Below are 27,010 nucleotides of genomic sequence, written 5' to 3'. Positions count from 1 at the left end.
AGATTTCTCTGTCTAGTCATGTTGTCATAAAATATATTGTATTTTATGCCAAAGAATACATCCAATGGTGGAGTGGCACTTTAATTTCCCTGAGGGAACCCGCCCAAAGGGATCTAATCTAAGCTACGTTTCCCATAATGCAGTTTGATTTCCTCACAGCTGATTGGCTGAACAGAGTCTTGCCTCCTTGATCGACTGTGAGTTGACGCATGCGCGCTAGCCGAGTCGAGGCTGCAGACTTGGAGCTCTGTTCATGGTGTGAGATGAAATGGCTTTTTCCAGCCGGTTTCTCTCTCTTCACTCCCTTCTGCGGAGAGTTAAAGTGTCTTCCAGAGACCGGGTGTGTAAACATTATTCCGGGGCGACTCGGGGGGAACGTGCCGAGGAGAGAGCCGCCAGCGTCCACCGGAAACACCTGGGCGAGCAGGTAAATACAAACAGGAAGCTAAACACTCAGGTTTTTTTTTTTTGTTTTGCACTCTGAGTGTCATTTATAACTTTGGCCTTGTTGTGGTACCGTGTAGAGGTTTATATAATATATAAAATATATCCTGCAGTGTTCTGTGAGGGAGAATGGCGCAACACTAGTGGCGAAATTAGCATTAAAGGGCAGCAAAAAAATAAATAAACATAGGCGAGACATTTTCCACATTTTCCTTTGTGACTCTCCCAGTATTCTCACACTGCGTTGCATAAAGCAGTGCTTTACGGTGCAGCCATTTTGTGGGCGGAGTCTGACATAGTCCCGTTGATTGCTGTGGTTTACTTGACGTCACATCCGCCTCATTAGTTATTCAAAACTTTTTAGCTGGTGGTGAACTAGGGGTGGGCGATACTGGGAATTTGGGTATCGATCCGATACCAAGTAAATACAAGGCTAGTATCGGCTAGTAAAGGGACATTCTTCATATAAAAAAACCAAATTTGGTCCAGGATATGTACTTTAAGTACAGTACTCAAGTAAACGTACTTTGTTACTGTCCACATTTTGTTAGCTACCCAATATGATTTGGAGTTTGAAAAGAGTTTGCTAGCGTGTCAGGTGGAGCGTCACTGACTAGCTAGCTTATGGCCCTTTTCCACTACCCTTTTTCAGCTCACTTCAGCTTGCTTCAGCCCGACACGGCTCGCGTTTCGACTACCAAAAACCAGCACGACTCAGCTCGTTTCAGCCCTGCTTAGCCCCTAAAACTCGCACCGTTTTGGAGTGGGGCTGAAGCGAGCCAAACCATGCCGACTGAGGCTGGGGGCGTGAGCAGACACTCCCCTGTGCACTGATTGGTGAGGAGGAGTGTCCTCACATGCCCACACACGCCCCGCGAGCGCGCTGGGATCTGTAAACACCGCAAACCCGGAAGAAGAATAATTACGAATTGCGAGAATTTCTGAAGCCTTATGCGCCTCGCCTCATCTATACACTCTTGCCAGTATCTGTCCGCGTTGTCGGTGACAACAAGCCACAGCACCAAGACCAGCAACACTAACGACTCCATGTCCTCCATGTTTATTGTTTACTATCCGGGTCGTGAGACTACCGCTTAAAAGATCACTGAATCAGTGACATACAGAGCATCGTGGACGAGTTCGCGGAGCGCAAGGCTCGTCGTATGCCCTTCAAATAATGCGCGCAGTAGGCTATTGATGTTTTATTATGAGCCATGTACAGTATGTCGCCTAATGTTTTTTTGTTTGAGTTACATGTTCGTTTGAAGGACTTAATGTACAAAATAACATAGTTGCACCCCGGAGTGTTGAAATTGGTAAACACAGTGCATTCAGTGAGGTTTATGAGCCATGTACAGTATCCTAATGTTTTTTTGTTTCTGAGTTACATGTTCGTTTGAAGGATTTGATGTACTAAATAACATAGTTGCACCCGGTAGTGTTGAAATTGGTAAACACTGCAGTTGCGGACATTTTGTAGCCTAAAATGATGTTATGATAAGCTTTAATAAAGGGCCCGGTCATTTGCCCCGCCCCCGGCCCGGCTCTGACTTGTTCCGCCACTGTCACTGATGTCACTGTTTGCGCTGCTTAACGACATCACCTGATGTCCACCCACTTTCGCTAACTCCACCCAATGTGTCCACCCACTTCCAGCCAGCACGGTTCAGCGCGGTTGTAGTCGAAATGCAACTCCAACAGCCCCGCTCAGCCCGACTCAGCTCGACTCGGCACGGCACGGCTCAGCCGCGTTTGTAGTGGAAAAGCGGCATTAATGTTAAACCACCATGATGCACAGCATGCGTTCATATTCTGAATTCACATTTCTGTCTTTGGTAATTAGGTTTTGTAAGCGTTGTGGCAATGACGTGCTGACAGAAAATGTACTTTTAAAAGCAAGTACTTCAGTACTTTAACTTAAGTCAAAATTTGATTAGAAAACTTTCACTTGGGCGGCACAGTGGTGTAGTGGTTAGCGCTGTCGCCTCACAGCAAGAAGGTCCGGGTTCGAGCCCCGTGGCCGGCGAGGGCCTTTCTGTGCGGAGTTTGCATGTTCTCCCCGTGGGTTTCCTCCGGGTGCTCCGGTTTCCCCCACAGTCCAAAGACATGCAGGTTAGGTTAACTGGTGGCTCTAAATTGACCGTAGGTGTGAATGTGAGTGTGAATGGTTGTCTGTGTCTGTGTGTCAGCCCTGTGATGACCTGGCGACTTGTCCAGGGTGTACCCCGCCTTTCGCCCGTAGTCAGCTGGGATAGGCTCCAGCTTGCCTGCGACCCTGTAGAACAGGATAAAGCGGCTAGAGATAATGAGATGAGAACTTTCACTTGTAAGATTTGATCAGTGGGATGTGTACTCTGACTTGAGTAATGAAGTTGGGTACTTTGATTATCTAATATGTTTTAAGATTGCATCCTTTTCCGCAAATACAAATAAACCCTTCTCTTCACCCTGTACACCACGGACTTCTGCTACAACTCGGAGCTGTGTCACATTCAGAAGTTCGCCGATGACACAGCCATCGTGGGGTGTATCAGGGATAACAGAGAGGAGGAGTATAGGAGCCTGGTGAGGGACTTTGCTGCTCAGTGCAGCAGAAACCATCTGCAGTTCAACACCTCGAAGACCAAGGAGCTGGTCATTGACTTTGGGAAGTCCAGAACAAGGTCACGACCAGTTGTGATCGAGGGAGTCGAGGTGGAGGCTGTGGATTCCTACGAGTACCTCAGGCTGTGGCTGGACAGCAAGCTGGACTGGACTTACAACACCAACCACCTATACAGGAAGGGACAGAGCAGGCTGATAGTGGGAATTTGGGTATCGATCCGATACCAAGTAAATACAGGGCTAGTATCGCTGATACCGATACTTTTTACTTGAAATGTTATGATCATTGAATAATTTTGTGATCTTGCCTTTTTTAGTTGATTTATGAGTATGATAAAACACAGGACAAAGATTTTAGGCAAATAAAAATGTTTTTTTATTAACTAACTACAACAATATAAAACAATGTAACAGTATATTAATAATAAAATAATTCCTTTATCACCTTCTGCTACACGTAGTGGTTAGCGCTGTCGCCTCACAGCAAGAAGGTCCTGGGTTCAAGCCCCGGGGCCGGCGAGGGCCTTTCTGTGCGGAGTTTGCATGTTCTCCCCGTGTCCGCGTGGGTTTCCTCCGGGTGCTCCGGTTTCCCCCACAGTCCAAAGACATGCAGGTTAGGTTAACTGGTGACTCTAAATTGAGCGTAGGTGTGAATGTGAGTGTGAATGGTTGTCTGTGTCTATGTGTCAGCCCTGTGATGACCTGGCGACTTGTCCAGGGTGTACCCCGCCTTTCGCCCGTAGTCAGCTGGGATAGGCTCCAGCTTGCCTGCGACCCTGTAGAAGGATAAAGCGGCTAGAGATGACGAGATGACCTTCTGCTACACAAAATTGTTTAAGAAGAAAGTCACTAGTGCAAAATAACAAAAAAGCAACAATGTAACAAAAATATAAATATAACAATGTCAACAACACCACAAAAAATCCCTTTCATTGCACGCAAATATTTGTGAAAAATAAAGTCAGTAATAAAGTAACAAAGTCAGTGGTGCAAAATAAGTAAACAAAAGCAACAATGTAATAAATATAACAATATAAACAACACAACAAAAAAAATACCTTCCATTGCACGCAAATATGTGTGAAAAATAAAGTCAATAGTGCAAATCAGGTGTAAACTACAAGTGGCCAGGGCTCGACATTAACAGTAGCCCGATTGCCCGGGGCAACTATTCAATAGATTCGGACAACCAGACTCTCACAAATGCTTGCCCGATCGGGCAACTACCCAAATATGTCAACTTGCGTGAAAAACGATGTTTATTCATTCATATTATGATGAAATTCCATCACGATTTGCGATTGTTTGACTCGGAAAGACCGCATCCACGTTATCATTACAGGATGTTCAACAACTAGCGGAATTCACATTTGCACATCGCGGGCTCGCAATGCAGTTTCCCATTGCTAATAATTATCGCATAGTGCATATTCAGTGTTCTATTCAGACCCTCCAGGATTTCGCGATGTTGCGATTTGCAAATTCAACCAATCCCCGCGAATTCAGGGCGGTGTTGCAATTATATCCAAGCACCACAACTTTCCCGCAAATTTGACCAATCGTTGGCGTCGTCTTGAGGCGACATCGACAAACTACCTTCTGCCTTACTTCCGTGTTTACGTTCAAGAGAAGCAGCCTGTGCGAGTCAGTGTTTATATAGGCTTAAATTCTGTTACTGAAAGTGTTATGTTTACAGTGAAGAACTGTGCGCACTTTTTTACTTAATATAAGAAATTAATGGATGCCAACATTTTTGCCAAAATGGTATTTTATTTTCCATTGTTTAGGCAGGTTCAGCATCATACTGTGAGATTCTGTTCAAATTGTTTTTTTTCTTCTATGAAGTCTGAGCCATTTATTTTATTAGTTTATAATTATTGTTTACTTTAGTCTTCAGGAGAGACTGCCTGCACACAGTACTAGTATTAATAGTGTTTTTTCTTACATGAAAGCTGAGGCATTTATATTATATTTTAAGGTAACTTCATGTTGTGCTGTGAGGCTCTCTGCACTTTAACTTTTGAACCAACAGGTGCATTTGGATAAGTAAAGCCTATTTTTCTGCATTTTTGTAGTCCTGGTCATTTATATTGGTAAAGTTGTTTATAGGACCATTTCTCAATGTCTTTGTTTTTTTAATCAATAGTTTTTCAGTAATAACTTGTCACTCAATTTTAATCACAAAAAGAGAAAATCGCAACAATTTCTCGCAACTTTCACTTCCTCCCGCAATGTAATCGCAACAAAAACCTAAAAAACACCGTAACTTTCATCGCAATTTTTTTGAAAACCCTCGCAACATCAGACATTTTAGCCCGCAGCAATCACAAAAAAGGCCCGTGAAATCCTGGGTGGGCTGAATATTGGTATGTCCTTCACTACATGACTAATTACCGCATTACTCGCATGGGGCGCTAGTGTCAATGCTTGTTGATACAGACAGCGTCTGAGAAGGTTGAATAATAAATAAAAAAATATGTAATATTTGGGCAACCATTTGTAGAAATCTGGTTGCCCGAATGGGCAACCATGTCTCAAAGTTAACGTAGAGCCCTGGTGGCTCATAACCTTTGGCTCTTTGCTCACAAAGCCCTCCAAGGAAGTATCCCTTGAGGTGCCCTTTTGGCTCTGTTCCCATGTTGATAACAGATTTAAAGGTTTTTGTTCAGGAACAGTAACATGTTTACATTCTTCCCTTTTATTGCACTTCTTCTCCGAGTTAACTGTCCCGCCTTAGAGAAAATCCTTTCTGCAGGTACGGATGTTGTAATTACTCCCAGATGTTTTTTTGCAATCTTGCTCAGAGAGGGAAATGTAGGTTCATTCGTTTTCCACCAAAGAAGTGGGTCTCCATCCCGTGGAATTGGCTTCTCTTCCGTGTACCGGCGCATTTCAGTAGTCGCATCAGTGTGCGATGCTGCTGCGATTCCAGGGTTTGAGTGTCAAACTCTGTCCAATGGGGTGAACTGCTTTAATATGTTTAAATAAATTGGTGGCGTTACCACAGTAGCGAATAACGTTTCTGCACACATCACATGTGGCATTGTCTTTGTCAAGTGCAGTGAATAATGTCCACACAGCGCTTCTCTTTCTCTCCGCCATCACGGCCTGCTCTCGGTCAGCGCTCTGACTCTCCGCTCTCGGACACAGCAGGGAGGGGGAAGGTGTGAGCGGCAGAGAGAGAGAGAGAGAGAGAGGTGCGCTGTTTACACACAGATTTTGATCCATCCTGGTGCCCTGTGTCTGGTCGGAGTTTTATCGCACCGCTCCTGTGAAGGATGGCCCCATGAGGACAGTTGAGGGTTATACCTGTTAAAACTGTTAATATTATAGTCAGGCTGTCTGTTGTTGCCCAAATGAGGATGGGTTCCCTTTTGAGTCTGGTTCCTCTCGAGGTTTCTTCCTCATGTCGTCTGAGGGAGTTTTTCCTTGCCACCGTCGCCACAGGCTTGCTCATTGGGGATAGATTAGGGATAAAATTAGCTCGTGTTTTAAGTCGTTCAAATTCTGTAAAGCTGCTTTGCGACAATGTTTATTGTTAAAAGCACTATACAAATAAACTTGACTTGATTTGAGATTTAGAGAGAAACTACACTTGTATGAACTCTGAGTAAATTCGAGTAATTTACTGGACATATTGAAGAGAAACTGCGACAAAAGTATCGATCTCATCACGCTAGTATCGAGTCGATTCCGATAATCACCTTGGTATCGATACTATCGATACTCGGATCGATACACCCACCCCTGTGGTCAACCAAAGCTCAGTTGACAAAGTGTTTGTACGGAGCAGGTGCATTGCTCGCTCGTGTTTGCGTTGTTTTAGGTTGTTCAAATCGATCAAACTGATCAAAGTTTCTTCAGGGTTCCCAGTGAACTAATAAAAAAGGGTGGACGAAGACAGGTTTTCACAAAAAGGTGGCTTTTGAACGGAGCCGAGTCGAAGATTTGTATTTCCCTCTCAGCTCTGTCCTTAGTGTTTTCCAAGTACTTTTCTTGCTACGTGTCAATATTTTACGGTACTTTTTAAAGTCACGAAGCACTAAAGTCCCCGGCTGTTTCTTTGTTTCCTCCTCACAAAGTCCGTATGCATGAAGGTCGTGACGAAATTCTTCCCCAGCCGTACAGTTACAATGCGCCGTGATCATTTCTTCTTCTCCGTGTTGTTTAACTCAGATCCAGGTCTTTAAAGGGGTTTCTGATGATCTTTGTGAATGATTTAGCTGAGAGATAAGAGCCAACACAAGTGAGAATCAAGCCAACTGTTTATTTACACTTTAACTTGCAGCGCTTCGTTGTAAAGATGTGAACGAAAAGCTTAAAAAAAACTAGAAAAGCACTCCGAGAGCGCAGACCTCCGCCAAGAATCCTTTAAAAGGATCCAGAAGGTGATCCGAATCACAGCCAAAATTTAATGGATTGTTACTTGTGCCCAGTCACACTTCTGGAAAAAATTTCAGAGCAATCCGTTCATAACTTTTTCCGTAATGTTGCTAACAGACAAACCAACAAACAAACCAACGCTACCGAAAACATAACCTCCTTGGCGGAGGTAACAAACTTACACGGGCAAAAACAATACAGGATTCATTCGGCAGCGACTTGATCCCGAGGTCCTTTACCCAGCCACGTACAAAAAAGTCGTAATCCTCTATACTCTTCCACGCTTTCATCTGTTCTGCGGTGTAGAAGGACGTCTGCAACACCAGATAGTTCGAGATGTCGGGGAACTCGACTGAAGGGTAGTTTTGGAGATCGTATGACAAATCCTTCTTTCCCAGACTGTAGGGGTCAGTTCCATTGCACATAGCAATCTTCTGAATATATCTAAAGCCAGCAGTGGCTTCTAGATTACCGGCATACTCTGATAAGTTGTTTGGACTACGGCAGCTGTTTAGACCACCAGCTATTTCACTTCTGGTAAAACCGCTAAGAAAAGTCACGTGACTGAAACCCAGTAATAGGTTTCTTGTATCTTGACTGGCTCGCTGCTCCTGACACCGTGATGTAGCCGGATGCAGGGCTACACATTAACGGTGGCCCGACTGCCCAGGACAAGTAATTGTTTGGTCCAGGCAAGTCAAATCTGCTTCTGCTTGTCTAGAAGAAGAAAAAGAACAACAACTTTATTCATCACATGTACACTTGTGAAATTCCTCTCTGCATTTAACCCATCTGAAGCAGTGAACACATGTGTGAGCAATGAGCGTATGCACATACCCAGAGCAGTGGGCAGCTGTGCTACAGCACCTAAGGAACAGTTGGGGGTTAGGTGCCTCGCTCAAGGGCATGTCTTTGGACTGTGGGGGAAACCAGAGCATCTGGAGGAAACCCACGCAGACATGGGGAGAACATGCAAACTCTACACGGAAAGGCCCCCGTCGGCCACTGGGCTCGAACCCTGAACCTTCTTGGTGTGAGGTGACAGTGCTAACCAATTGACCGTGTCTAATGGGACAATTTCAATTATTCCCAACTCTCCCAGAAGTTCTGGGAGTTAGGGCTGTGCGATGTCCCCTTAATTGGCATCGACGATGTTTACAATGCAAGCATTGTGATGGACGATCATAGCGGGGGGGGATTTTAATACCACATTATTAAATATATTATTATTATTATTATTATTATTATTATTATTAAAAGTATTAGATACTCATCCGAGGCTTTGGCACGTAAAGAAAAAAAAGCGCTAGGTGATGTGGAATATTTGGCCTTGATAACGGATATGTGGTCCAGCTGCAACATGATGCCCTATATGTCAGCTACCGTACATTATGTGGACCGAGAGTGGGCAATGCAGTCCAAATGCCTGCAGACGAGTTTCATGCCAGAGACACATTCAGCGGACAATTTAGAAGACGCATTGCGCGAGACACTTGCCGAATGGAAAATGGAGGAGAAAAAGATCGCCTGCATAACAACGGACAACGGGGCGAATATTGTCACAGCCATCAGGCAATTGAAATGGCCGTGGTTTTGTTTTGGGCACAATTTGAACCTGGCCATAACCAACTCGCTTGCGCAACAGAGGGCCAGTACAGACCGAGCGTTTGGAGTTTGCCGAGCAGTCAACACTGCGTTTGCGCACAGCTGGCTTCGGAGAAATGAGCTGCGCAAAGCGCAGGTGGAAATGAACCTCCCCGAGCACTCACTGATCACGGCAAGATATTAATCTGCTCTAACAATGAAAGACTAGTATTCAAACTATGAGAAGAAACTACACTTAAGCTATTACTCACTGTTTATTTACACCATATCAATTGAAGATGCGTTTCGGCCTTTAGTGCGCACTTGAACGCGCTAATTTTTCCAATTTATTAGTGTTTGAATTATTGCACCAGCTTTTAAAATCATGATTTAATATTGGGTTTTTTACTGTCTTTACATTTGTCAGAATCACCTTCATTCTTCCATTTGGTTTGACATTATGGCTTAGAGTGGACCATTTTGTGTCTGAAAGTAGGCCTATTTACCAGATTAAAGTTATTTGACTTCTGCCGAAGTCTGCGCTTCACTGCCGTTTGATAAGGTGCAATATTTCCCGACTGAAGTCGTTAATAGTGGCTATTTGTTTGAACAACATGACAAATTTTACATTAAAAGTATAGTGTAGGCTAAAAAATGAAGTCAAAATGTATTATTAGTAGCATACTGTATTTGTGTAACCACATGTTATGTTCACTAGCACGTCCCTGCACCATAGCCTACGTGAACAAGCGGTAATAGGATATTACTTTATAATGATTTATATAATTATGTATTTATATATAATTATATGTGATATAATATATTTATATATTAAACAAAACTAATTAACTAAACTAACAAAAAACTAACTTTTTAGGTTAAATAGGCCCAGATGATACCGTATATGCATGTTTATGACAGGAGGGGGCGTGGTATCACGATGGTGGCTCTCCATCGTGATGGATGACCAGCATCGTCGATGGATGATGGCATCGTCTATCGGCACAGCCCTACTGGGAGTCTCTCGCAAATTGATAGTGGCTCCCTGACGCCCGCAAGTTAGATACAGTATTCCGGAATCTTGAGCGAGCGAGCAAGTACACGTGCACGAGAGACTGAGAGAGTAGTAATAATATAATTTATTATTATTATTATTGCAGGTATTGACAGTAGAAAACAGTAGAAAATGGAGGCTAGTGACAGCTCAAAGCTGAGTGTAAGTTTACAACGGAGCACTGGACAACAAAATTTGTATCTTTATTTACATAAAATAGATGAGTTTTTATTCAGTGCTTTTTTTTTTTTTTACATTTTCTTTTTGAAAAATAACATGGGATTATTTACAAACACATTTGACACTCATCAGGAGCTCCACTTTTAAGCAGTGCCTAAAAAAATAAAATAAAATGTGCTCACCAGCCACTTTTTATTAGGAACACCATCCACCTGCAGTTCTGTAATCAGCCGATCCCTCGACAGCAGCACGATGCATCACATCATGCAGATACAAATACGGGTCTCTGCATGCTCTTGCGACAAGGCTTTCGCAGATAGCTTTTCGCAGACAGTTGTAATTTATTGTTGAGCGGGGAGTAATAGGCGTGCGTGACGTTATTCACCGCCACAACGCAAGGGGGCGCGAAGTCACGAAATCGCTAGGAGTAGTTGGTGGGTGTGGTTAGTGGAGTGTTTATCCTCCGGTTACTTATAATGACTAGAACTGGAGTCGTATAGATGTACGTACTTCCTCACTTCCTTGATCAGCCGCTCTTCGTGCTGCTCCATCTTCACTCGTGTTTTTAAAAATGGCGGTCGTGAAAACAAACCGGGAAAGTAGGGAAGCGGAAGTGCGTGTACAGCGGATGTAGAGTGGACCAATCGGAGCCCTCTTGTCTGCGACGCTGTCTGCGAGGCTTCTGCGGTGGTCACAATTTTTGGGAGGTGCGCGCAGAGCGTCTGCGAAGGTGGGGGGGCTACGCAGACGCTATCTGCGACGCCATCTGCGAGGACTGGGTTGTCAGCATAAATTGGCCTTAAAGAGCTTCAGTTAATGTTCAGACATCAGAATGGGGAAAAATTATGATCTCAAAGTGAGACTTTCTTTCACTGGGTGTTGGTTTGAGCCAGATCTGTTCTGAAATGGTTTGAGTATTTCAGAAACTGCTGATCTCCTGGGGTTTTCACACACAACAGTCTGTAGAGTTTACACAGGATGGTGCGAAAAACAAAAAACACTGAGTGACAGTTCTGTGGGTGGAACCAAACGCCTTGTTGATAAGAGAGGGTCAGAGATCAGAAAATGGCCAGATCGGTTCGAACTCTTTTGCCAGGAAGGATATAGTAACTCATAGCAACTCTTGACAACCGTGGTGAGCAGAAAAGCATCTCAGCATGCAACAGAAGAAGACATTGGGTTCCATTCCTGCAGCCAAGAACAAGTTCCTATTAAAGTATCTAAGTGGGTGTGATTGTATGTTTCTGAATGATATCCCCCCCCCAATGTGGGACTTCAGTGGTGTGTAAGTTACTTGATGCGTAGAGCTTTTATGCTTTTTCAAAATCAGGGATAAAACTAGCAGCTTGACTTCCGTGCTTTGGACCTCAGTTTTTCTTAAACACTGTGATTCAGTTAAAGGTTAAAGGTCAGACATGAGAACACCTGCTGTTTTAGACATGGACGAGATGCTGTATGCCTTAGCACATGATTTCATATGTTTAGTTTTATTACTTGACTTTGTGTTCTTTATAATAAAGAAATTTTTATACCCCTGCTCCAAAAGAGGGGGAGTATACTGGTTTACCTCTGTTCGTCCGTCCGTATCGTCATCCGTCCGAAACACCCTTTTTCTCAGCAACCACAAATCATAGCCACTTGCAGGGCTCTAGATTAACTTTTGAAACCACTTATCCTGTCGGGCAAGTTGAAAGGAAATGTACTTGTCCGAATGTGAAGTTGACTTGTCCAAAGAAATATTTGAGAAAACCCCCCACAAACTATTTGTAACCCAGCAATCTTTGTTGCATTTGCATCACACCGCTTGTGGCTTGTACTCTTGCCATGAGACACTAGAATGTCTCGCCTATATGAAGCAGTACCTTTAAACATGCTGCTCGAGACATCAGCATCAGTAGGATGCGATATGCACAGAGAACATTGCATTCCATCTCCAGTGTCTTGGACCCATTCAAATTCATCCTTCCAAGAATTGAGAAATTTCCGCCGTCTCTTGCTTTCATAGTTCTGCTGTGATTGTTTCCTCTTCTTTTCAGCACCAGATACCTCGGATTCAGTAGACATCTTTGTGAAGCCGAACTTCAGGAGGGACGTTTTCTAAATGTCTAAATTTTTATAATGAACACCATCAACAATTCAAAGATTTGGAAATTACCACACACTCAATGTAAATATACAGTTGAATAATGATCCCGCCAACAGAAATGTCAACAAATCCACGTGTATGACACAATTAAAACCAATCATACACGACCGTTTACTTTTTAGATCAAATACATGCAGCGGTATTGGCCGGTTTCGTAAGTGGAATATTCAGTCCCCCCAGGATTCCGTGGGCCTTTTTTGTGATTGCTGCGGGCTAAAATGTCTGATGTTGCGGGGGTTTTTCCAAAACATTGCGATGAAAGTTGCGGTGTTTTTTAGGTTTTTGTTGCGATTACATTGCGGGAGGAAGTGAAAGTTGCGAGAAATTGTTGCGATTTTCTCTTTTTGTGATTAAAATTGAGTGATATGTTAAATATTAAGTTATTACTGAAAAACTATTGATTAACTAGACAGGGACACTCTAACGAGTGCAAACCCCGCCTTTTCCCTATTAAAATACATTGGGCGAAAATTTCGAAGTTCTGCCATGACCTTGACCTTTGACCTCCAAAATTTAATGGTTTCCTTCCTGGGTGATTGGCAACACGTACAAAATTTGGTCCAAATCGATCCATTGGTTCTTGAGATATCTTGCAGACAGACAGACAGATACACACACACACACACAGACTGACGCAGGTGAAAATAATAACCCCTCCGACTACTGTCGGCGGGGTTAAAAAAAAAACAAAGACACTGAGAAATGGTCCTATAAACAACTTTACCAATATAAAAGATTACCAGGACTACAAAAATGCAGAAAAATAGGCTTTACTTATCCAAATGCACCTGTTGGTTCAAAAGTTAAAGTGCAGAGAACCTCACAGCACAACATGAAGTTACCTTAAAATATAATATAAATGCCTCAGCTTTCATGTAAGAAAAAAACCTATTAATACTAGTACTGTGTGCAGGCAGTCTCTCCTGAAGACTAAATTAAACAATAATTATAAACTAATAAAATAAATGGCTCAGACTTCATAGAAGAAAAAAAAAAACAATTTGAACAGAATCTCACAGTATGATGCTGAAGCTGCCTAAACAATGGGAAATAAAAACATTTTGGCAAAAATGTTGGCATCCATTAATTTCTTGTATTAAGTAAAAAATAATGTAAAGTGCACACAGTCCTTCACTGTAAACATAACACACTTTCAGTAACAGAATTTAAGCCTACATAAACACTGACTCGCACATGCAGCTTCTCTTGAACGTATACACGGAAGTAAGGCGGAAGGTAGTTTGTCGACATCACCTCAAGACGACGCCAACGATTGGTCAAATTTGCGGGAAAGTTGCGGTGATTGGATATAACTGCAACACCGCCCTGAATTCGCGGGGATTGGTTGAATTTGCATTGATGTTGCAAATCGCAAATCCTGGAGGGTCTGAATATTGCGCATGCGCACATCGCTCTTTCTGAATAGAAACATCCGGCAATTCATCAAAGCAATATGTTGAGCGAGATGCTTCAGAAATCATGTGAATAAACTGATAAATTTGATATGTAACCCAGATATCGGCGTATTTTGGCACTTGTCTGATCGGACAAGTAACTGAGACGATGAACTTGTCTGACATAAAGGATCACTTGTCCCGGACAACCGTTAATGTCGAGCCCTGACTTGGTACCGAGCTTCAGCTTGTGGTTCTGTACCGTGTGTACCGTTTTCAGGTCTGTCGCACATCAACTTCCTGTTTACTGGCTGAATGTATTTACGAAACATAGTGTGGATTTACAAAATTTTCATAACATTTTTCTCAGCAACTACAAATCACAACTACTTGGTATTTGGTACGGAGCTTCAGCTTGGGGTTCCATACCGTATGTACCGTTTTCAGGTCTGTCCCACATCGACTTCCTGTTTACTGACTGAATGTGTTTACGAAACATACAGGGTGGACTTTGATGCTATTTCAAGAAGCAGAATGCTATTTCAAAATGAGTTTCCCAGGATGCTGTTTGAAATCCCTGGGGAGAGACACTGCTCTTTACTTACTTGTTTCAGCGTTCATTATTTATTGAAGTCAACATTCATAATAAGTGTCCTATTCCTTCGATCGCTTGCGTTCTGATAGAAGTGAGAGCGGGGGGATACGTAAGTGAGCAGTAGCTCACAGCTGATCTTGTTGAAAATATTCTGGTTTCACCTGCTGTTATTTCCTTCTCCTTTCTCTTTGTATTCAGGAATTAACTATAGCAAGCGGTCAGAGGCGGGTTTTAAAGGACGTCTTGCCTTTCTCAGAATTCCTCACGGACACTTTTGGAAGGAGACACAATTATCTGCGGATTTCCCTGACAGAAAAATGCAATCTCCGCTGTGAGTTGATTCATTTCTCTTCAGTGATGATAAGCAAATGAATTAATTAGTCTGGCTATAACGTCCTCTAACAGCATGTGTGAGTCTTTTCACAAGAAACAGTGTATTGCGATATTGAGTTGTGTTAAAGTTAGTTGGAAAGCAAAGCAGCAATGCCACAGTTTGAAAAACAGCATGTCCAATGTTTTTTTTTTTTTTTAAATTCAAAAATATGTAAGGGATAAAACACGTGGCATGGTATTTAAATTATTCGCTGAAGGTGAAGTGAATATCCGTGAATAATAACCGGGACGAGGTCGAAATTATTATTCGCTGACATTTACTGAGGCAGCGGCAGATAATCAAAAGAATATTTTAAAACTCGTATTAACCCTCTGGGGTCTGAGGGTATTTTCTGGCACTCTAATGATTTTGTTGTCAATTTCAATAAATCTAAGCAGTATTTTCAAAGTCGTATGACTTTTTTTTTTTTTTTGTATTCAGCACAAGTTCAGCTACAATAATATTTCTGTAGGATGTATGTCGTGATTGTACTTTACCAGATAAATAAAGATGTTGTAAAATGCAGTTTTAGAACTGTGTTGGAATGTATGAAAAAACAGGACTGAAAGGTTTTCTTCACCTCTTGCCCTCACCATCTCGAGATCACTCCCCCTGTGTCACCCAGAGCTCTGGGGGTGAGTCGCGAAAGAAAGACAGGAACCCCATGAGTTCGCAATCTTTATTCACAAGTCCCCCATGGGGCGGCACAGTGGTGTAGTGGTTAGCGCTGTCGCCTCACAGCAAGAAGGTCCGGGTTCGAGCCCCGTGGCCGGCGAGGGCCTTTCTGTGCAGAGTTTGCATGTTCTCCCCGTGTCCGCGTGGGTTTCCTCCGGGTGCTCCGGTTTCCCCCACAGTCCAAAGACATGCAGGTTAGGTTAACTGGTGACTCTAAATTGAGCGTAGGTGTGAATGTGAGTGTGAATGGTTGTCTGTGTCTATGTGTCAGCCCTGTGATGACCTGGCGACTTGTCCAGGGTGTACCCCGCCTTTCGCCCGTAGTCAGCTGGGATAGGCTCCAGCTTGCCTGCGACCCTGTAGAACAGGATAAAGCGGCTAGAGATAATGAGAATGGGACGAGTCCCCCATGAGACGAGAGAATACAGATTTTATATGTGTGTATTATCTATGTGGATGAAGTGACATCACTGTTTGATATCTGTCTGTGTGTGTGTCTGACATCATTGCAGACCTTGGCGCTGTTCAGACACATTTCTGATCAATAATACACCTTTCATATCAAAATAAGCAGAATGTTCTGATGATATGATAGCAATGTTCAGACAGAATGGAATTTTTAAACAAAGATACCGTGTCTAGCTGACCAGAAGGTCATTTTTAACTGAACAGAATAAATCCTTACAATTTTGTCACAAAATAAATTACTGCCTTCTTGGTCAAGAATAAATACTTAGAATTGTTTATCCTTACAAAGGATTAAAACCTTACAAGGACCTTACCCATTGTGACGACCTGTTTTGGTCACTTGAGGTGATTCTGTTCAGTCTTTGGAATGGATCGAGCACAGAAACTTAAATCTGCTCCACTGATTTGGACAAATAACTGGCCATCAAAAAATTGTCCTATTGTTTTGGGATAAAGGGTTGGCAGTGAGAGGGGTATTCAATGAGAAGAGTAAAAAATTCCATTCAATGAGAAGAGTGAAAGCCCCTCCCACTGCCAACTCTTAATCCCATCACAATGGGTAAGGTGATGTTTTTCACACATTCCAACACAGTTCTGAAACTGCTTTTTACAACACCTTCATTTATCTGGGATTTGACTTTATTTTGCTATTTGACTCTTCAGTGTGTCTTGAAATTAACTCTTGTACTATTTTACTCAGTTCAGAGCCACAACCAACTCTGTTACACAGTTGCTTTGTAATTTTGTTCCCACTCCAACTTTTAGTCTAAACTCAAAATAGAACAAAATTAACTATTTTTGTGGAAAATACTTTTAACTCTGGGGAAAAAAACTGCTGAGTCATTTTTCCTGTGTCTGCACTACAGCGCACGCATATCAACCGATCTGCTCAACAGAAATAGGAGAAATATTTACACTTACTCAAGTTGATCGACCGAGTCCTGGACCAAGTTGCTGGACCGAGTCGAAGTTAAAAAAAAAAAAAAAAAGGCACCGCTCATCATCAGTGTCACAGTTCTCAAGATTGAATTGAATCGCTGTCCTAAATCATGATTTGATTCGCTGTACTGAATCATCCGAAGCGCATAAAATCCACGTGCCATCTCGCAACAAGTTTTACCTCCAAATAGCCCAAACTATGACAGATTTTATCCTGTTTACGGTGGGCGTTCCTACCATGAAAGAGAAACCAATCAAAAGTGAAAGTGATTATCATGCCGTTACCATGTGAACAGTCTTTTATGAATGCGTGAGTGGGTTCTCAGTCCGATGTGACTGAGGCCCTGTCCACACGGCAACGGATTCAGGTGAATCTGATAAAATTGTTTATCGTTTCAGCCTGGCGTCCACACGGCACCGGCGTTTTGGGTGCCCCAAAACGAAGTCGTCTGGATGAGTAGAACGGATTTGTTTACGATGACGTCACAACCACATGACTGAGTGCTTCACGCCGGGTAGAAGTGTAACGAACTCGATGCGAGTTGTCAACAAATCCTATAACTTGGTTCATGAAACGCGCTTACAGAATATTTTTCACTGTGAATATTTATTGTGTAATGGTGCAAAGTGAGAGAATAGCCCTTAGGGCAGAGTCTTTAGTCCAAGCACTGCAGAAGCAGTACCAAACCGCGCACCGCCCGTGCGCTTTCCAAAAACAATCCTGCCAGCAAAAATAGGGAAAAAAAAAAGGAGCGATCTCACCTCCTCAGATGTTGGTTTAAGTCCGACAATACATTCCTCAAAAAGGGCGTAGAAGAACAAAGTAATCCATCAACGTGTAGCATTCAATTTATTCCGGACCATTAAAGAATTCTGGAGGATATCAGAATGTTGGCGTACCGGCTTCCATCTACCCCCGTTCATTCCTCTTTCCACGTCTTTCGTTTTACGCTACTGATTAATAATCAAAACTTTGTGGCTAATGCTACAGAAGGGGTTTATGCGCATGCGTCCTACTTCTATTGTTCTGGTGTCTCCGATGGGACCGTCTTACAGCGCACGTAGAGGTGTGGCATGTGTATTGCATCGTTTTCAGCAAGCGTTGCGTTGCCATATGAACCTGATATTTTACTGATCCGTTGCCCATGTGGACGTGATATTTAAAAAAAAAAAAAAAAATCTCGTTGGGGGCGTCGTGGCTCAGGTGGATAAGGTGCCATACCATAAATCCCGGGTTCGATTCCGGCCCGAGGTCATTTCCCGATCCCTCCCCGTCTCCCTCTCCTGCTCATTTCCTGTCTCTACACTGTCCTATCCAATAATAAAGGTAAAAAAAGCCCCAAAAAATCTCGTTGCTGTTGCCCTGTGGATGTAGCCTGAGTAAGGTGACAAGTTTTATGTTTCATCTAATTTAGGTCATTTAAAAAATATATTATTATTTGTCAGTGGGCAAATGAAGTGTAAAGTTTCTGTTAATTTGTTTATTATGCATGTATGATAAAAACTCGTGAAGATATTTATCTGAATACATGACCACCTCATTCTAAACCTGCTGAGCTTCACTGGAGAAGATCTCAACCCCAGAGGGTAAAAAAAAAAAAAAATCATTTATTTCAATCTTCAAAAGTGGCATGCAAATGTAATAAAAGTGCGGCGCAGACTTGTCGCTTGTCTACACAGAGTTGCCTAAAATACTTTGTTTTGAAATCGATAAAATAAATCACAGCTCAACCTTACCGTTGAATAGTTTTAGACCAAACTTCGTAGCATCTTTAGTGCTTTTATTTTACGAACAGCATTTTCTTTCATCATTTGTAATTCTTCCTCACTTACAGTGATGAAGCGATCGGCCGCCATTTTGCCGAGTCGCTCGAGGTGATTATCGAGAAATAGTCAGAATGTCTCGACCAATCAGCACGCACGATTTCATATAATCACCTGCGTATTTATACTAAAGGATTATAATCGATGTTGGAGTTGTTTGATGCAAGATTATGTTACTGAGAAAGCACAGAGTCATCTGTCCTGAAACCTTTGCCATGGCTTTTGGGAAAATGGGCTCTGATTGTTTTCTTCACTTGGGAAATATCAGCAATGTAAAAATATGGACAAACTTGTACTGGTTATAGATGAAAGTCTTCCGGATTTACCCGGAAATCCGGATATTTGACAAAACTCTTGAAAATCTCCGGTTTTCCGAATGGAAAAATTTATTTTTCGGATTTTTCGCGTTTCTAGATGCGGTGTAATACTTCGCGTCGTCCTTGCATGGGCGCAGTCCTTAAATAGCGCAAACACAGTTCATTGATTAAAGGCAGGTGTTCGTTGTTAACGGCGCGCGTGCCCAAGGCGCGCAGGACTGACGATGTTCTGTGCAAGCGCAACACAATTGCACTAGAAAGTAGGGGTGTGCAAAAATATCGATACGGCGATATATCGCGATACTTTGTCTTCCGATTCAATATCGATACTCAATTTGAATATCGATATTTTTTCAAATAATAAATCATGTTTCAGACGGGTTGTAAACCCAGTACGACTTCCGCACCTCCGCTCCGCGAGGTGTAGCTGTGCCGCTCCCTCACTGCAAGGCACTCTTCATCTTCTCTTTTTTCCCCGGCGGTTGCAGTGAGGAAAAAAAACAAGCAAGCATGGCTGTTAACGTAAACCTAGAGACGCCGCCGAACTTTAAGGCAGATGTTTGGAGGCACTTTGGATTCCAAAGGAAAGGAGAAAAAAACAGTGAGCCGGACAAAGAGTACGCACTCGGCAAAACCTGTTTCGCTCCAATTAGATATTCAGGTAACACAACAAACTTGCGAACTTACTTAGCACGACACCACCCCGACATATTAGCTCAGCCGGAGCCGCCGAAACCCGACCCGAAGCAAACTACACTGGACAGCGCCAAAGTCCTCCCGTCTACTTCAGTGATGTGTGACTTACTGTAACTGTGAACTTAATTTTGTCATTTAAGGCCAAAGGCAAGAAGCTGTACTTTATCTTGCATTTTCAATTTTAGTGTGTGTGAGACACTGCATTTTATTTTGAGTATTCACTCTAAGTTCAGAAGAAACATGATTCACTGAGGTTTCAGTTCAGTTTCAGTGTGTGGACACTGACCCACACTGAACTTTGTTTCATTGTGCTCAGGGAGACTAAGATGCCCACTGCACTTTTCAATAGGGCTGGGCGATAAAATGATAACGATACGTATCGCGATAGACACATACTTGATATCAATAGAAAATGCGTTCGATAGAACGTTTCGATAGAATTTTTTTTTTTTTTCAAGAAACAAGTGTTAGCCAGAGCCCTCTCTGGTTTAGGTCCGCTTTCAATCAACTGTTGTTGCGAAGCAAGCTTGGTTGCATGAGCAAAGGCACTCGTCCTCTGGTGCCTAGCAACGCATAGGGAGTGACACGCTGATAGCCAATCATGTAACAGTATCGAGTTTGGTTGCGCCATCTCGTTGTCTCGTGGTCGTGTTTAATTTTTTTCCAGAAACAGCGTGGCCAAGAAAAGAAAGATGAGTGCCGGAACGAGCGAGGAAATTGTGGATAAAGAGGGGGATTAGGGGGCGTCGTGGCTCAGGTGGATAAGGCGCCATACCATAAATCCGGGGACCCGGGTTCGATTCCGACCCAAGTTCATTTCCCGATCCCTTCCCGTCTCTCTCTCCCACTCATTTCCTGTCCTGTCTCTACACTGTCCTATCCAATAAAGGTGCAAAAAGCCCAAAAAATATCTTAAAAAAAAAAAACTAGGGGAATTAAATTTGATCTTTTTAGGGGTGTTCACACGGCAACTGTTACTCCGGTGTAGCACCGGGGCTGCCCCGGTAGAGCGTTCACACGGTACAAAGTTATACCGGTGTCGCCCCTGAAAGCTGCTTAAACCGGTGCAAATCTAACCCTGCTCGGGAGGTGGTTTAAGAAATTTACTCCGGAGTAAATGCTAGTTTGCGGGGCAGCACCGATATAAAATGGGACGTCTGAACGCTACAGGGGTAGACTCGCTACGCGTGAGGAGAGTTGATTATATACGGACATTGCATAATTTGCATCCTGGTATTTTGCGCTTCCAAAATGGCAAATATCAACAACAACAGAACTGCGTGTCTTCATCCACGTTGTTTTCCCGGCGCTTGGTGATGCCATGACAACCGGGAAAAGGAAGTACATTTTCACGCATGCGCATATTTAATTTCCGCATTATTACTATCGTATCGCACGGTCGCAAAAACTGCCGTGTGAACGCAAGTGGGGCTGCACCGGTGCTAACACGCTTCTCTCTAGTAAGCAGGGTTGTGACGTGTGAACGCTCCACAAAATTTACACCGGTGTAAGATATATCGCAACAAAATACATCGGTGCAGCATCGATGCAGATATGTGCCGTGTGAACACCCCTTTTGACATGTTAATCATTAATGTACATGAAAGAAAAAGGCTTAAAAGTTATAACTTGTTTTAGTGAAAATAAGTACCAGAATACAGGGTTTTGCGTGTTATGTTATTAAAATTTTTTCGAGGGACGTTGCCCCCCTCATCTTAGTTTGACTTTCAAAAGTTCAGGGTTTTTTTTTCTTTTGCTCCACTTTCATCGCTATACTGGTGAATAACATGTCAGTACGTATGTACAGTATTTAAATCCTGGTTTATCGATGATAATCTGACTCCGAGATTGATTGATTGATTAAAGGTCCACCTCAGTGATCTTGCTTTCCCTCAGGTCAGTACTGTATGCCAGAGGAAGGGGTGAAGCTGAGTCCAAAAGAACAGCTCTTATCTACAGAGGAGGTGCTGACTCTGGCTCGACTGTTTGTGCGAGAGGGAGTGGAGAAGATCCGCCTGACCGGAGGAGAACCCCTTATCCGTCCTGACGTCCTCCATATAATTGGTAATATCGGTGATGAGAACGTTTGATCATAAAGTCCAACTGAGCGCTGATGTGTTTTGGTTGAAATTGTACCATCAAGTTTTGCTTCTTCATGGAAACGATAATGATGTAGTGTGGCGCCTTTAGCTGAAGCCACGTCCCTGTTAAACTCAACTATGTTACACACACATTTTATTTATATTAGTGCTGTCAAGCGATTAAAATATTTAATCGCGATTAATGTCGCGACTGTCATAGTTAACTCGCGATTAATCGCAATTTAATCACACATTTTTGTCACATGAAAAACCATGTAATTCTCTTATCAGCATAAAAAAGTGAATGGGCTTGCTCACCGTTCGAACTACGGGGGTACACGGGGGATCCGAGATCCCCTGAAACAGACATCCCTTGAAACCATGATTTGGGAAATGTTGGGGGGTCTCTAAAATATTGGCAAAATGATGTTTATTGACATAGCAATCGTGTGTAACGGGAAGCATTTGCATATCCGAAGTGAGCGCGCGATGGAGATCCGCGCTCTGAGACAAGCGCAAGCACCCCCCAAGGGAAAAAAAGGGACCCCCCGAAAATATCGGCATAGTTCGAACACTGGTTGTACCAATGTTTATTTATTTATTTTTTTATTATTATTTTTTTATTGCAGAGCATAACACGTCTTGTCACAGCCACTGCAAAGTGGGGCTGGAGCCGCCGATGGGAAAACGAAACCTAAGCCGAGCACCGTGGCTCTTCGGGGGAGGGCAGAGGACTCTGGCTGTGCGGGGTGTGGCATTAGTCTAGCTGCTATCGTTTTTATCGTTTTATCGTTTCTAGCTGCTCTGTTCCAAGTTCCTGGCAGTTTCAAAAGCTTATGAAAAACCTACATCATGTCACAGAGCGTTAATCTCGCGATAAAAAAAATTATCGCCGTTAAAATTGAGTCAAATTAACGCGTTAATAACGCGACATTTTTGACAGCACTAAAATAAAAAATATATATATATTTTATATATATATATATATATATATATATATATATATATATATATATATATATATATATAGTGTGACCTTGTATATCTTTGTTTCCAAAAAAAGTGTTACTTTGCTGAAATCAATATTTGTGAAAATGTCAATTTTTTTTTTTTGAACATAAAGATTTGCAATATTACCTTTTCATTACATGGTTAATGAGCCTGTTTCTCTGTATGCCTCCAGCGGAAATGAGGAAAATGGAGGGTCTGAAGACCATCGCTGTAACTACTAATGGCATGAACCTCGCCAGGCTGCTGCCCGGTTTAAAAAAAGCTGGCGTGAACTTGCTTAACGTCAGTCTCGACTCGTTAGTGCCAGCAAAGTTCGAGTTCATTGTTCGACGCAAAGGTAAGTTTGAACAAAGTTTGTCTTTCTTTGAGAAAGCAAAGGTGTGGTGTTTTGTAAGCCACTGAGCAAGGAGACAAGTGAGTGTGTGTGTGTGTGTGTGTCCATATCCCCTACACAACACACCCACAGGAGGGCATTATATATTTAAATAATATTGGCTGGCTTTTTTTCCTGGTCTATCAGATGTATTCCATTCAGCGAGCATGATACTGAACGAGTTGAAGACGAGTAGCTGAATGGAATACATCTGATAGACCATGAAAACAAAGCCAGCCTACATTTATTATTATTATAATACATACACACACTTTTCATATCAGCACTCTCGAAGGCCAACGCGAGCTTACCCGCGACTCGCTGTTAGTGCGGCAGTCCAGTTAGCTTCCAGCTGGCGTAGCAGTAGCGTTAGCGAAGGCCAATGCTAGCTTCCCTGCCACTTGGTCCAGTTAGCTTCCAGCTGGCGTAGCAGTAGCGTTAGCGAAGGCCGACGCTAGCTTACCTGCCACTTGGTCCAGTTAGCTTCCAGCTGGCATAGCAGTAATGTTAGCGAAGGCTGATGCGAGCTTACCTGCAACTTGGTCCAGTTAGTTTCCAGCTGGCATAGCACTAATGTTAGCGACGGCCAATGCTAGCTTCCCTGCCACTTGGTCCAGTTAGCTTCCGGCTGGCGTAGCAATAACGTTAGCGAAGGCCGACGCTAGCTTACCTGCCACTTGGTCCAGTTAGCTTCCAGCTGGCGTAGCAGTAGCGTTAGCGAAGGCCGATGCTAGCTTACCTGCAATTTGGTCCAGTTAGCTTCCAGCTGGCGTAGCAATCATGTTAGCGAAGGCCGACGCTAGCTTACCTGCAACTTGGTCCTGTTAGTGTGGCAGTCCAGTTAGCTTCCAGCTGGCGTAGCAGTAGCGTTAGCGAAGGCCGACGCTAGCTTACCTGCAACGTGGTCCAGTTAGCTTCCAGCTGGCGTAGCAATCATGTTAGCGAAGGTCGACGCTAGCTTACCTGCAACTTGGTCCTGTTAGTGCGGCAGTCCAGTTAGCTTCCAGCTGGCATAGCAGTAATGTTAGCGAAGGCTGATGTGAGCTTACCTGCAACTTGGTCCAGTTAGCTTCCAGCTGGCATAGCAATCATGTTAGCGAAGACCAACGCTAGCTTACCTGCAACTTGGTCCAGTTAGCTTCCAGCTGGCATAGCAATCATGTTAGCGAAGACCAACGCTAGCTTACCTGCAACTTGGTCCAGTTAGCTTCCAGCTGGCATAGCAATCATGTTAGCGAAGACCAACGCTAGCTTACCTGCAACTTGGTCCAGTTAGCTTCCAGCTGGCATAGCAATCATGTTAGCGAAGACCAACGCTAGCTTACCTGCAACTTGGTCCAGTTAGCTTCCAGCTGGCATAGCAATCATGTTAGCGAAGACCAACGCTAGCTTACCTGCAACTTGGTCCAGTTAGCTTCCAGCTGGCATAGCAATCATGTTAGCGAAGACCAACGCTAGCTTACCTGCAACTTGGTCCAGTTAGCTTCCAGCTGGCATAGCAGTAATGTTAGCGAAGGCTGATGCGAGCTTACCTGCAACTTGGTCCAGTTAGCTTCCAGCTGGCGTAGCAGTAGCGTCAGCGAAGGGTGACGCTAGCTTACCTGCAACTTGGTCCTGTTAGTGTGGCAGTCCAGTTATCTTCCAGCTGGCATAGCAGTAATGTTAGTGAGGCTGACGCTAGCTTACCTGCAACTTGGTCCTGTTAGTGCGGCAGTTCAGTTAGCTTCCAGCTGGCATAGCAGTAATGTTAGCGAAGGCTGATGTGAGCTTACCTGCAACTTGGTCCAGTTAGCTTCCAGCTGGCATAGCAATAATGTTAGCGAAGGCCAATGCTAGCTTACCTGCAACTTGGTCCTGTTAGTGCGGCAGTCCAGTTAGCTTCCAGCTGGCATAGCAGTAATGTTAGTGAAGGCCAACGCTAGCTTACCCGCGACTCGGTGCTGTTAATGCAGCAGTTCAATTAGCTTCCAGCTGGCATAGCGTTAGCAAAGGCCAATGCTAGCTTACCCGCGACTTGGTGCTGTTAGCGCAGCAGTGCAGTTGCCTTCTAGCTTACCTGCAACTTGGTCATGTTAGTGTGGCAGTCCAGTTACCTTCCAGCTGGCATAGCAGTAGCATTAGCGAAGGCTGACGCTAGCTTACCTGCAGCTTGGTCATGTTAGTGTGGCAGTTCAGTTAGCTTCCAGCTGGCATAGCAGTAATGTTAGCGAAGGCCGATGCTAGCTTATCTGCAGCTTGGTCCTGTTAGTGCGGCAGTCCAGTTAGCTTCCAGCTGGCATAGCGTTAGCAAAGGCCAACGCTAGCTTACCCGCGACTTGGTGCTGTTAGCGCACCAGTGCAGTTACCTTCTAGCTGGTGTAGTGGTAGCGCAGGCCAGTGCTAGTGCACTCAAGCCAAAAATAATAATAATAATAATAATATTATTATTATTATTATTTTCCCTGTGTAATTTAGTTACTTTTAAAATCAACAACAGTGAGACACAACGGAGCGACCTGGCAGCCAAAATGCTCTCAAAATCTTCTGCTTTTAACGAAGCAAACCTCACAGCCATGTTTGTTCACAAATTGTCACAATCACTCGCTAGCGCAGAAGTTTTACATCTCCAATGTGTCTGTTTTCCAGTTTTTTGATGTCCGTTGGTCTGTTTTTCTCTTGTCAATATGCATGAAGAATATATAATGAAGTTTTGGTATCCTTTCGGGCGTTCAGCACGTCTTCAGTTTTCAGTTTATTTATTTAGTGCTTAAACCGTACACTGGATTAGAATCGTCTTCTCTCTTTCCCGGCGGACAAAGAAATGATTGTGCGCATACGATACGCAGCAGAAAAGTTTTGTCATTGGATCTTTGCATGAGCTCCAATGCGTGACGTCGTGTTGTCTTGACAATGTGCAATATTATTATAATATTGCATGCTCATTCTCCATTGCGGAGAGTGGCGTAATACATGGAGGATAAGCGATGTGATAATACTGCATGCCATCAATAAACCCGCTAGAAGGGAACAGAACATGGAAAAAGTGTCCTGTATGTATAATAATATATTATTCTATGCATCAGCAGCCGTATAGCAGTCTTACAGTGAGCGAATACTCTGAGGTTTTCCTCCCTGATCTCGACCCGCTGCATCAGTACAGCATGGACGGTTTCCACAGACAAGAGTTTTACACTAACAGCAATGGAAAAACCTATTTATCCTAAATTCACTTGTAACAGGAAGTCTAAGGGTGGCTGATGATGTGTCAGTGTGTGTTTAAAATCCATTCCTGTATGTGTAATGTAAATTTAAATCTACAGTTACACTTTAAATCACTTACGATGAGACAGGCATGAGAGAAAGTATTCAGAAGTCTGTCTGTCTGTCTGTCTGTCTGTCTGTCTGTCTGTCTGTCTGTCTGTCTGTCTGTCTATCTATCTATCTATCTATCTATCTATCTATCTATCTATCTATCTATCTATCTATCTATCTATCTATCTATCTATCTATCTATCTATCTATCTATCTATCTATCTATCTATCTATCTATCTATCTATCTATCTATCTATCTATCTATCTATCTATCTATCTATCTATCTATCTATCTATCTATCTATCTATCTATCTATCTATCTATCCTTTCCCCTTGCCTGCCTTCCTCTTTCTTTCTTTCTCTCTCTCTCTCTCTCTCTCTCTCTCTCTCTCAGCTCACTTCAGCCCGACACGGCTCGCGTTTCGACTACCTCAGAGCAGCACGACTCGGCTCGCTTCAGCCCTGCTTAGCCCCTAAAACTCGCACGGTTTTGGAGTGGGGCTGAAGCGAGCCAAACCGAGCTGAGTGAGGCTGGGGGCGTGAGCAGACACTCCCCTGTGCACTGATTGGTGAGGA

General features: G+C 43.3%; 1 protein-coding gene across 3 annotated transcripts in view; it reads left to right on the top strand.

Annotated features, from left to right (window-relative positions):
- The first annotated feature begins 214 nt into the window (after window positions 1–214).
- mocs1 (molybdenum cofactor synthesis 1) overlaps window positions 215–27,010 on the top strand; it is a 59,235-nt gene continuing 32,439 nt past the window's right edge. For 2 of the 3 annotated variants that reach the window (XM_060934713.1, XM_060934715.1), the window contains exons 1-4: window positions 215–427; window positions 14,583–14,715; window positions 21,573–21,740; window positions 22,941–23,105. In XM_060934713.1, the coding sequence (XP_060790696.1) occupies window positions 269–427; window positions 14,583–14,715; window positions 21,573–21,740; window positions 22,941–23,105 (625 nt within the window). In that variant the 5' untranslated portion in view covers window positions 215–268. The remainder of the gene's footprint in view (window positions 428–14,582; window positions 14,716–21,572; window positions 21,741–22,940; window positions 23,106–27,010) is intronic. The other variant, XM_060934714.1, reaches the window with a different exon arrangement.

The sequence above is a fragment of the Neoarius graeffei genome, chromosome 11, assembly GCF_027579695.1.
Source record: "Neoarius graeffei isolate fNeoGra1 chromosome 11, fNeoGra1.pri, whole genome shotgun sequence".
NCBI lineage: Eukaryota > Metazoa > Chordata > Actinopteri > Siluriformes > Ariidae > Neoarius > Neoarius graeffei.
This window is presented reverse-complemented; position numbering and strand designations above follow the sequence as displayed.